Source organism: Arachis ipaensis, chromosome B07 (genome assembly GCF_000816755.2).
Source record: "Arachis ipaensis cultivar K30076 chromosome B07, Araip1.1, whole genome shotgun sequence".
Lineage (NCBI taxonomy): Eukaryota > Viridiplantae > Streptophyta > Magnoliopsida > Fabales > Fabaceae > Arachis > Arachis ipaensis.
In genome coordinates this window covers 20,585,122-20,598,597 of record NC_029791.2, presented here as the reverse complement: position 1 = coordinate 20,598,597, position 13,476 = coordinate 20,585,122, and the positions used below count along the sequence as shown (strand labels likewise).

The 13,476-nt window shown below is 30.8% G+C and overlaps 1 protein-coding gene and 1 long non-coding RNA gene across 2 annotated transcripts; both read left to right on the top strand.

The window, feature by feature from the left end:
* Positions 2,289-3,241, top strand: LOC107608202. The gene is made up of 2 exons (XR_002351229.1): positions 2,289-2,489; positions 2,672-3,241. It is a non-coding gene; the product is annotated as an uncharacterized LOC107608202 (long non-coding RNA).
* On the top strand, positions 6,411-9,322 carry LOC107609320 (sedoheptulose-1,7-bisphosphatase, chloroplastic). Its single transcript, XM_016311234.2, has 8 exons — positions 6,411-6,614; positions 6,753-6,872; positions 7,142-7,327; positions 7,418-7,499; positions 7,600-7,821; positions 7,965-8,065; positions 8,182-8,253; positions 8,850-9,322. The coding sequence occupies exons 1-8, from the start codon at positions 6,510-6,512 to the stop codon at positions 9,129-9,131; spliced, it is 1,170 nt and encodes a 389-aa protein (XP_016166720.1). The 5' UTR covers positions 6,411-6,509; the 3' UTR covers positions 9,132-9,322.

The following is a 13,476-nucleotide window of genomic DNA, read 5'->3' as shown; positions in this document are numbered from 1 at the left end:
AAAATTTATAAAACAAACAATATATATCATATGAATAAAAGAAATATAATAAAAGATAAAAAAAATCATATAAACTATATCAAATAAGAAAAATAAAATAAACTTCGTATAAGATATAAATACAGTGCGTAAAAGGGAAAAAATAGAATTCATATGAACAAGAAATAATAAGAATACGATAAAAAAATTAATAACATACCTGAGAGATTAGAACACTGAAAAAAATAATATAAAAAAGGTCAATAATAAAAATAAGTCAAAATAAAAAGGAATAAAATCAAATAAAAATAAAAAAAGACACCTTACATATTAAACATAAAGAAGCAGTAAATGATAAAAAAAATTCATATGAACTAAAAAACAATAAGAAATAAAAATATAAAAGACAGTACTATACATTTTATAATGTCAAACAAAAAGAAAATATTTTATAATTTATTTTAGTGTCGTTAGTACTCTTTAATTTAGTATCATTTTGGACTATAAATTTTTATTATTTATGACTCTATTGTTATTTATAATTTGTATATAATAAAAACAAAAATAAAGTACAGTAAGAAGTACAATAAAAATAAAAAACAAAAACAAAAAAAAATCATACAAACATAGTATATAATAATTACAACCAACAATATATATCATATGAACAAAAAAATTATAATAAAGTAAATAAAATTCATATGAATAAAATCAAATAAAAAAATAAAAAATATTATATACAACATAAATATAGTACAATGAAAGATAAAAAAAATAATTTATATAAACAAAAATAATAAAAATATCATAAAAATTAATAAAAATAAAATTTATATCAATAATAGTTGATATTTAAATAAAAAATACAATAAAAATATAATAATAAAAAATTAAAAAAATAATATCAGAACACTAAAAAAATACAAAAAAAATAAAAATCAAAATATGAAAAAAAGAACTAAAAATAATAAAAGAAAAATTAAAATTTTTACCTTGGCAGTGATAGAAACAAATCTGAAAGAATGTGATGAAAAATAAAAATCTGTAACGAAGAGCATAGAGAATTACTGAATTATGTGGTTATGTGCATCTTTTTATAGAAGAAATGAATGGTACAGTTAGTAGATATATAATAAATTTCTTACCTAATTTCTCCAACGGTAATTAATTTTTCCAACGCTGAACGCAGAAGCTAAAAATTTTAGTTTCACGTGATGTTCAAAGGTAAAAATACTTTTAGATTAGGAGTTCCAAAAAATTACCAAATGTAACAATTCAAGACGCTCAAACAAACTTTCTTATTGCTTTCCTTCTAAGATTTGGCCTTTTATATTAGTTAGTTAGGTTTTTTTTTAAATAAATGAAAAACCAACCAAAACTAAATGGGTTCTATCATGTTGGGATATATATATTAAAAAGTTATTAACTTTATTATTTTTAATTATTAATTAGTTATTAATATATAAAAATATAAACTAAAATAATAAAATATATTATTAAATTATTAAACTAAAAAATTAATAATAATTAAAAATAAAAATAATAAATAATAAATTATAATAACCTCTAATATTTTTTTTATATAAATAAAGCTGAATTTGAACATGCAATGAAGTCAACTCTATAAAATGGCTTTATTATATAAAAATGATCAAATAAAGAAAACTGTTGTATTGACAATTGAAATAAACCACGGCATTTGTTCAATCGAAAAACTTCTGACTGTCTCAGCCTCAACACCCAACCTTCACTTTAATTAACGCGGTTCCTCTCTTAATTAATTAATTATCGCATCAATTAATGAATATTAAATAAGGTAAATTATGACTGTTTTTGGCCGATTTTTTTTGTTACCAAACATTTTCGTTCTTTATTACATGCATGTCTTATACTCACAGTGACTACAATAGAGATTTATTATTATTCTACTGCCACTTTATTATTGCCAGAATGAAAAAATAACCAATGTCAAATATAGAAGCTCATGTTTCAACAAATAGAATCGCATTTAACATAATTTAAGTTATTTATTTATAATAAAAATATTATATATAAACTAAAATTAATTATAAATATATATAATTTAATTTATTTATAATATATTATATTATAATATATATTTTATACTAATAACTAATTTTAATAGTTAATTTCAATTTACATCTAATATGGTTATATTTATAAAAATAGTCGGATCGGATGTGATATTTTAATTAACTGGATAGTCTACTATCTAAATGTATATTTTACATACTAATCAAAATAATAGCCAAGTTGAATTTGAGGACCACGATGCAAGTAGTATATATCAAAAAGCATAGGGGCGACTCACCTAACACCATTGAATCTCATATTAAACTTCCAAATATACTATATAACGAAAAGAACACGCTAAAAAAGTAGTACAATCATTATATGCAAGTTCTTCTACCTTTAGGCACAATGAGACTCGCTCTGTTTCTTCAATGTCTCTGCCTAGCGCTGCTTCTGATTCATCCCTCCGTTTTAGGGTAACCTTATTACTATGCTTATATATGGCTAAGTTGAATTTAATTTGCATCTGTATATATGATCACTTGCATAATATATATACTTGTTTGATATATTGCTGTTCAGAATTGTGTTTATTATTTATTTATGTTATCAAAGTGTTCATTAATGTTATATATATTTGAGTAATTATTCGATTCAGTCACAAAAATTTTTAAAATTTGATATTTTAGTCTCACAAGTTTTAAAATACACTAAATAATCTTCGAAAATTACTTCTAACAATTTAATTCTTAACCAATTTTTACTGTTTGTCAATAATTTTGTCTGCTGATGTAGAACCTTAAACTTACACACATGACCATACTTGATTTGGTGATAATTACATATAATCTACAAAGACACTTCAGATGTTGTCCCTGGCTTAACCCTTTGTTATCGGCAACATCGTAATTGGCCTTCTCTTTGCAACGGCTAGAACAAGCTAAACGTTATCCACTGCTGGCCATTAAAACAACGGCAGCTATAGGAGATGAAATAGGGTTTTTCATTCTCCGTCGCAACATGCTTAAAGAGGAGAGTGGAGATTGGGTTTAAAATAATGCCGTTTTCTTAAATAAGTTCAGGGACTAAATTGTCCATCTCGTACACGTAGATACTTAAAAGTCATGTGTATGTACGTTAACATTTTACATCAGCAGTCAATGTTATTGACAAATAACAAAAATTGATCGGGACTAAATTGTTTAATGAAAATAAATTTTAGAGACTATTTTATATATTTTAAATTTTAGGAGATTAAAATATCTAATTTTAAAAGTTTTAAATACTGATTTCGATAATTATTCTATATTTTTTTTTCCTTGTGCTTTAGGCGTTTGGATCACCGCCGAGGCCGTTACAGTGATAGCCCAATAAAGCCACCACCAAGACCACCCAAGGCTCCTAGCCACCACCCATGAATCATAAAAAAAGATTGAGTTGTGTCGAATGTATATAACTCACTATATTTTGTAGGTCAAATTTATTAATTTCTGTTATACTATTGAACTAGTTAAACACATAAATTAACTGAATCTCATACCTCATACCTCATCCAGTAAAACGACATGAATCAATTTGATATAAAAAAAAAAATATGAGTATGATTATATGTTATTAGTGTAGAGACCGAACATATAGAGCATATATAAAGTGCAGAACTAGCGTTAAGTAAATCAATTATTTCCTAAATCAATCAGTTGTTTCCTTTTATATTCAGTCTGTTAAAGTTAGTTGTAGTAGAATTGCCTCTTTAGGTTAGCCTCAGTCTCTGTATATAGTACAGAGTCATAACAGTGTATTACCCATCAATTTATAATACAATACATGCATGTTCAGTTACTTCTCTTCCAAGACTTTCCTCTTCAATCTTGAATTTTTTGATATATTGTATGAAAAAATTTAAAGAATTTCGTTAGGGAGACAATAAAGAATCTAAACAATGTGAACAATAGATTTTGAATTTGACTCAATATAAGAAAAAAAAAAATCTCCAAATTATCTAAGCCAAAAAATCCAAACAATTATTTCAAAAAAGCTATTTCAATCTTAATTTACCAAAATATTTTACCCAAACGCCCCTCCAAACCATCTGCCACCCCAATTCTTATCAATCATCCACCTCTCTAGCATTAGAAACTCTCTCACCGGTCATCATCGTCCACCTCTAGTGAAACTAATCATTCACTTAAAGATAAAAATAATAATTTGTATATCTTGAACATCCAGCATATTTTAATTATATAACTAAACTCAATTCAATCAAAAGTTCACATTATTCACAATTATTATTATTTCTCTATACTTTTTCATAAAGAATAAATTCAAAAAAGGGACATACAATAGAAGCTAAACATATGCCACTAAAACTTTACTGCCAAATTCACATGTTCTATAAGGACTAACATGTCCTTTTAAAAAATTCAAACTTAAAAGTTTTTAAATACTTAAAAATAGGAGTATTTAAAGGCACAAAATAAATCTAAGTAACGTGTGATGCAAAGTCATTCAACCACAATTTGGAGTTAGTTATTATTAATTGAAAAGCTTCCCTAGGCAGCTTTACCATCAACAACATGCATTCAACAAATTAGACGTCGCGCAAATGGCATGAACATCCATTGATGCCATGATTGAGGACCCACTTGAAAACCAGTGAAGAAGGTAACAAATGCCGGATAGTAACAATAACCAAATAGGACATGTATTCAACTGCAGTATGCTTTTAGTTTGGAAACATTTTCAGACAAGTGAAATTATAGTCACTGGTCAAAATAAACACAATTTGTCAATTTCTTTCTTTACTTATTCCCATGGATGATACTAATTTTTAATCCGAAAACATGTTCTTAAAATTAAGACTTTCAGTGCTGCTGCATCATAAGTTTCAAAGTCCTTGTAAGAAATTTAGTTATTGCAATCCACGTAAACTAACTTTAGCAGAGAGGAGAGAAAGTGAGGTGACTCTATCAGATAACTAACTTTAGCAACAGTAAACTAATTCTACAAGCTAACTAACTTACAACAAACCATCACTGCATGCAAGTTGTGATCAGTAACTAACTAAGACCACGTGTTAATAACTTAGCCCTTCACGAAGCTGTGAGGTCAGGTGATAGTAACAATATCCAAATCATAATGTCTTGGCCCCAAAAAAAAATGATTAGTCACTGAATCCACATGACATGATACTATACATCCTTTTGAGAGGGTAAAATTTTGTGGCTGCAGCAACCAGAAGCCTCCAATCTTTAACCAATGATGAAATATTATTGATTTCTTCTGATTGAACTAATTTAAGCATTTTAGGCCTTTTGTCTCCTGATCTTTCTCTCGAGTACTGGTAAGACTTCGAAGAAGAACTAAGTGAGAGAATATAAGATGAGAAGACACCGACATATGACTAATTTCATATCCTCTTACACTTGCAACTTTAACAATATGAGAACTTCTGATGGTGCAAACAACAGAAAAATCCAGGAGAATTTTGTCAGAGTGAGTGTTAGAATGTCCCAAGCATTTTTTATTAACTGGTTACTACATAATAAATTCTCTAAACATGAAGCTTGTGAAGCATAGCAACAAATTTAATCACAATCATTCACCTCAAGCAAAGCAGCAAATAAGTTATGACTCTGCAAATAATTGTTACTAAAAACTTGAGTCCGTATGGACGTATGGTTGAACTAATCATTGCTGAAAACAGGATATTTGCTAAGAAAATAGAGAGAACATTTATATTCCAAGATATTATTGTACATAAATTCGCCAGCTTACACAATATGAACATGCACAATAAAGTATTAATATAAATTGATTGATATTTCCAAATAGGATATAAACTCAACCAGAACTATAAGTATTATAGTTAGTTGTTGTTCAGATTAACAGGGTATCGATTGAGATAATTTTTTCTTAAATATAATTGATGTATAAACAGTTAGATTTAATCATACATTGACATAATGTAAAAAATGTTTGACTTTTAGAATACATCCTTAAAAGTTACATTTATTGTAATATATAATCTGTTGATAATGTAAAATTTATTTACAATTTTACATAATAATAATCAAATCATAGTCTACAAGTTTCTTAAAATATGTGCATCTGAACTCTTATTTAATGTGCACATATTTTAAGAAACTTTTCCTAAAGTATAAACTAGCAACAAATGAACAAATGTAACCGCAGCATGTCACAAAATAACAAAGAATGGGGCTACCACACCCCACCATATCTCTTACTACATAAGACCATACCACAACCACATAAATAAATACTTGTTGAGATGCTAAATACATTTTATTTTATTCCCTCAAAACCAGTATCTTTCATCAGCCTATCTATCTACTCAGCACATGCCACGTGGCACTTCATGCATAGTTCAACCACATATAACCTTATATCTCTACACTGATTTCTATCCCCTCTTTTAAGTTTTGAACACAACAAAGCACAAAGCTTTTTTGTGTTAATACTTGCACATTTTTGCAGCCATGGAAACTGGCATAGCATGCTATACTACCCGTGGTGCTTTCTTGCCTACTGGTATTCCTTTCAAGCACTCTCCTCCTTCTATATCTCCATCTTTTGGCTTCAAGGTAATTAATATAAGCACTACAATCATAACATAGAGTTCATATATATGAAAATGATTCAATACTTGCACTATATATATGTGTGACTTGTGAATTGAATGACAGAGAATGAATGTTTCAACTTGTGTGTAATATTTACAGAGCCTGAAATCAAGCTCTTTATTTGGAGAATCACTAAGAGTGTCATCCAAATCAACACATAAGGTTTCAAAGGCAAAGGGCGTTTCACACATAACAAGATGTGAAATTGGTGACAGTCTGGTGAGTTTCTTATACATACCGAAAGTTTCCGTTAAATAACTGTCTCACCATAAATATCAGAAGATATAAATCTATTTAACGAATTTAATTTTGATGAACTGTGGGCGTAAAGCAGTTTTACACAAACAGATACAACTGGACGACTATGTAGATTGAAATTAAACTCTAAAAAATGAAACAAATATAGAAACAGACACAACTTTTCTATCTTGTCTTTGTCCAATGCAATCTGAAACAAACTAATTTTGGTATATATTTGTGAATCGTAGGAAGAATTCCTTACCAAGGCAACACCAGATAAGGGGTTGATTAGGTTGTTGATGTCCATGGGAGAAGCACTAAGAACAATTTCTTTCAAAGTGAAGACAGCATCTTGTGGTGGAACACAATGTGTCAATTCCTTTGGGGATGAACAGCTTGCTGTTGATTTGCTAGCTAACAAGCTTCTCTTTGAGGTTCTTTCAATATCAATTAAGAATTCAATTGCTGTATACATTGATAATGTAAAAGAATTCTAAACAAATTCTATCTTATTTGTTGCATAGGCTTTGGAATACTCTCATGTATGCAAGTATGCATGTTCCGAGGAAAATCCAGAGCTCCTCGACATGGGAGGTCCAGTGGAAGGTCTCTAATGACAATGCAATTCAATTCTTGGAATGATGTCATTTGTTTTTTTCTGTGATTATGATGCATTTGTGTGTGAATTTTGCAACTTAAACAACAGGTGGATTTAGTGTTGCATTTGACCCCCTTGATGGATCCAGCATAGTGGACACAAATTTCACAGTTGGAACAATCTTTGGCGTGTGGCCAGGCGATAAGTTGACCGGAGTCAGCGGTAGAGATCAAGTCGCCGCCGCCATGGGTGTTATGGGTCCTAGAACCACCTATGTCATTGCTGTTAAAGGCTTTCCCGGAACTCATGAATTTCTTCTTCTTGACGAAGGTTGAAACAAAATAAAACTTAATAATATTTTAAAAACTTTTGATTAACTTTAGACCCTTTTATCTTTTATAGTTTTTTGGCAAATGTGCAAAGGTTCATGATATATTGATATGACAAAGTTATATATCTTGTTCATATTTTAGGAAAATGGCAGCATGTCAAAGAGACTACAGAAATTGGTGAAGGAAAATTATTCTCCCCGGGAAATTTGAGAGCCACAGCTGACAACCCCAATTATGACAAGGTCTAACACTGTTAACCAAAGTCTTATAGCAGAAAAATATTGAGGATTTACCTCTACTATGATGATGACATTTATATGAATGAATACTTATTCCATCTTTCTGTTTTGTTCATCAGTTGATCAACTACTATGTCACTGAAAAGTACACTTTGAGATACACAGGAGGAATGGTGCCAGATGTCAACCAGGTTATTTATTTATTTACTTTTTCTAACACAATCATGCATGCCTTATTTTTGAGAAACTACTATCTATTGATACAGTGACATTTTAACATATCTTTTAATAAGGATTATACTATTTTTTCCCCCCTTGAAATGGCACTCTGTTAACTAATATGCAGTTCTTGTGTAACCCACTTAAGTGTTCCATGAGCATGGAATATATTCATATATAAGTGACAAACCTATTTGGTAGTTGAGACAAGTACATAGACAACAAAGATCCTTTATTCCATGTCCAATAAGAAAGGCGAAGACTCATATGCGGATATTTTTATATGAAGTTGATAGTTGAGAATTGTCAAATGATTTGATATATTTGACTAAATTTTCATCTAACAATTTTTAACTATTAGTTTCACGTAAAAACAACTAAACATGAATTTTCACACTTAAAAAGATGGGGACAATGAAGACAGAACCATGAGACAAATTTTAAACTTTTGTCTCTTGTTGACATCTTTGGCTTCCTTTTTTATTTGAGACACATGTTTGAAGCTCATTTTCATGCTAACAGAGGAAATCTCCAAGCATTCAAAGTGTCTATTTCTTTTGTATTGCAGATTATTGTAAAAGAGAAGGGCATATTCACAAACGTGGCATCCCCATCAGCAAAAGCCAAGTTGAGGCTTTTGTTTGAGGTGGCTCCTTTGGGGTTGTTGATTGAGAATGCTGGTGGTTACAGCACTGATGGTCAACAATCTGTGCTAGACAAAGTTATAACCAATGTTGATGACAGAACTCAAGTTGCTTATGGATCAAAGAATGAGATCATTAGGGTTGAAGAAACCCTTTATGGTTCATCTAGGCTCAAGGGTGGTGTACCTGTTGGAGCAGCTGCTTGATTAAGATTCTTCTTGCCATCCAATTTTCAATCTCAATTTTTATTTTTGCTCTTTTTTATATAGATAAAATATGTAATATGTACAACTTAGTCATAGATATATTATGTTTATGACTATGATGACAAACTTGAATTTGTGCTGGTATGACTAGTACATATAGCCATGAATCCCATTGTGCATTAAGCCAATCACTTCATCCGTTTACTATATGTTTTATTTAATTTTATATTGATGAAAGGATTAAAATGAGTCTAATTAATTAATTTGAAATATCATTTTGATCTACTGTATTGATACTTAATAGTATATGTAAATACTGAGCTAATGACAATTGAATTAAGAACGAAGGCAAATTCACAAAAGTAAATTTTAAGAACCTTAGCAGCGAGGGATTATTTTGATTCATGTTGAAAATTTTAGGAACTATTTTAGGTATTATCTTAAATATATTCAAAGAATTAATATAAGTCACAAAGTGAAAAATCGATGTCTCAATTGATTAAATTGAAAATTCAAGGTAGATGCTATGTTACAGTGAACCCATATTGCCGTTAATTTTAACGCTGAATGTTTCTAAAAGTAAAAAATTCCATTAAAATTAAATATTTTAAAAATAAAAAACCTCATTTTAACCCTAGTTTTTACATGAATTTTGAGTCTCAATACTGCAGAAAAATCCTATTACACTCTTTGTTTTGTTTCAAATTTACCCTATATATTACAAGACTGCTATACATACAAGTCCTACAAGTCGGGTCAAACCTAACTAGGGATGTCAATGGGGCAGGGCGGGGGCGGGGGATGCCTCCCTGCTCCCCATCCCCACCCTCAGATTTGCTCCCCATCCCCGCCCCATTCCCATATGTGTGTGTGAGAAATGACTAAAAAACATATATGAGAAATAAACTATTAAGGATAATTTAAGGAATTCATAAATTTCGGGGAATAGCGGGGACGGGGCGGGGATCCCCGCTCGGGTCCCCACACCTGCTTCGGGGGAATTTTGTCCCCCATCCCCATCCCCGCGGGGAAAATTCTCCACAATCGGATCCCCATTCGGGGCAGTCCCCGCAGGGATCCCCGCGTCTCGGGGAATTTTGCCATCCCTAAACCTAACAAAAACAACCCTCACCTATACGAGTGTGTAAATACGCGCTCCACTCAACCGTTTCAATAGCGCGCTCATTCACCATTATGAAAGACGATTCCTCTTCTTCCTCGATCAAAACTACAACCCTGAAAATTCAAACCACGTTCGAAATCTCTCAAAAAACTGTCAAAATCGTCGCCAACACTCGAGGAAATCAACAAGAAAACTTCAAAATCTTCATCAAAAAACACCGAAACAAAAGAAGAAAGATTATTCAAGGTACTGTTTCACTAATCATCAAGGTTTTTCACTTTTCTCTTTCTCATTTCGAACGCGAAACACTATATAGTCGTATTTCTGTTTATTAAGTAGATTCATTATGTGTTCTTGGTTGAAAATAGATATTACTGTTCTTGTCAAATTGTTCAATCGATGGTAACTGTTTTACGTTCTGTTTCGTGAATAGTTTAATGTATATTTTAATGTGTTCTTGTGCATGTTTGGAATTGAGTTTGTATAAATAGAAACTTTCGTTGTATTTCAAGTAAATTCGACTGTAACTGGTGCTATTGTTCTTGAATTTGTACTTGTACTTCTGGTGTCATTTGATGCATGTTTGGTTGACTTGAATATCATTTTGAACTCATATTATGTCATGTAATTTAAAAAATAATAAAGATGTATGTGACTGGTATTTGGGTGTATGTGGCTGGTATTTGGGTGTATATCAATCGAATTCGAGTGTAACTGGTGTTGTTGTCCTATAACTGGTGTAACTAAAAACAGAGTATTGTCTTGTGCTTCTGGTGTCATTTTATGCATGTTTGGTTGACTTGAATATCATTTTGAACTCATATTATGTCATGAAATCCAAAAAATAATAAAGGGTGTATGTGGCTGGTATTTGGGAGTATATCAAGCATATTCGAATGTAACTGTTGATGTTTTTATCTATTAACAATATTTTTTATTCCTTGCCGTAAAAATGGCAAGCAAGAACCCTGGTGGAAAAAAATACAATACAAGCACATATATCTTAGACCAACTCAATTTTCTTTGTATAAATATAGCTTATTTAAATAATTCTCGTTTCATTTCTTTACAGAAAATCAAAGATCTGAGATGCTCAACAAGACTATTGAATGAAAAGTTCCAACACATGAGCGAAGAAAAGAAAGCCATCGTCCGAAATTGGGATTTGATGGTTTGATGCACATTCCTCCGATGTATCTGCCACATAAACTCTTGAAGGAGTTAGCATATAGCTTTAATGTGGTAAGAAACAGATTGGACATCTAGTACGGTGAATTGACCATCAACCCCGAAAATATAGGAGCTGCCCTTGGCTTGAATGCAATTGGTAACTGATTGCACAAAACCTTTATACTTGCTTTATTGGTAATGTATTCGTAATCTATTATTCTGAACTCATATTATCTCATGATATCAAAAAATAAATTGAGGTGCATATGACTGGGATTTCAATATATTTCAAGTGAATTGGAGTGTAATTGGTGATCTTGTTTTGCTGCTTTTGTAGGGGACCTGTTTCCAGAAAAAAAAAGTTAATTTTAATAGTTATCTAAGGAGGAAAAAGAAGTCTTTAGAAGGTTCTAGGATAAAACATTGAAGAATCTAACGGATGAGATGATGGATATTGGTGTTGACACTGATGAAGATCGGCTTATTTTCAAAAGGATTTTCATCATCTATATTCAAATGGCGTTCTTGTTGCTGACAACGATAAACAAAGTTTCTCTAGTCCACATGCCTCTAATTTTTTATCTGGACAACATAAGGGAGTGGAACTGGGGTAGTCATGTCCTCGAATTTATCATCAAGGGCATAAGCGAGCACCACTTGAAAAAAAATCTATTGATGGCTACCTCTATGCCTTGATGATTGGATACTTTCATGAAACAAAACACAAAAATAAGAATGCAGATGCAATCCCTGGACCGCCCTGGGTAAGGCATTGGAATAGGGAGTTACTGCTTCAGAGGATCAAAGCTGAAATTGACTGTCATATGGTAACTGAACAAAATTCTGTCTCTAATTTGGGTATATTTATTTTATGTACATGGTGTAAACTAATGTTTTAACTATTTCAGAGCATCGTCAAGAGGGAAGAAGTGAAAAAAAAATTGAAGACAATGAAAAAGGAAGAAAAAAAGAAAAAAAAAAGAAAAAGACAAAAAAGAAGAAGGACATTTCATCGGAGAGTGATATTGCTATTTCCTCTAAGTCTGAGTCTGAACAAGACTCAGAAGAACCAACAAAAGCAAGAAAACAACCAACCAGGAAAACAAAAAAGTAAATAATATTTTTTTGTGTATTTTGTCATTTTTACGATGTTTTTTTGTTAATGATTGTTTGCTGTCCAGAATGGTATCCAAAAAGAGGAAGCAGATTGTAGAGGATTCCTCTTCAGAAAGCAAAAGTGGATCTGATGATGAGTAAGATTCTGAAATTGTCATTGCATTACTATGTTTTCTGTTTATATCAAAATTTTATGTATTAACAAAGTGTTTCTCATTTATTGTCAGAAGTGAAAAATTGGAGCCAATAATAAAACAAAAATCGAAGAAAAAAGTTCAGACTCTACCAAAAAATTATGCATTGATACTTCTTTGATTGTGTTTGTATGATTGATACTTCTTTGATTTCCAGGACGCAATCCAAAAAAAGAAAGCACATTGTTAAGGATTCATCTTCTGAAAAAGAAAGCACATTGTAAAGCTATCTTACTCTTTTTTATCAAAATTTTATTTATTAACTTATTCTTTTGTATGTATTGTCAGAACTAATGTCAAAACTGAAGAAATACAACAATTTTTTAGAGAATCAAAAAAGAAAAAAACAAATGAAAAGGCTGCACAAGGGTATGTTGAATTTGGGTGTATATTGTCGATTTTTTAAGGTGTTTTTGTTGCTGATAATTTTTTTTTTTTGCTTTCCCATGATGCAAGAAAAAAGGACAGACATACCGGAAGCTGGGCTCCAATCGACGAAATCTCACTATGATTCATCTGAAACGTAAGATGATTTTTGTTTTTATTATTAATGATTTTTTTTGTTTACTTTTACTGAATAATGTTTATTTTGTCCTTAGAATGCCGAAGGTGAAGTTGGGAAGTGAAAATGATCCTGTGTTTCAAACACAGACGAATCAAAACAGTGTAAACAAACCAAGTGATAGCATGTAATTTCTGTTTCTATTGCCATTTGCTTAATTCTTGTGTTACCATCTTCTGC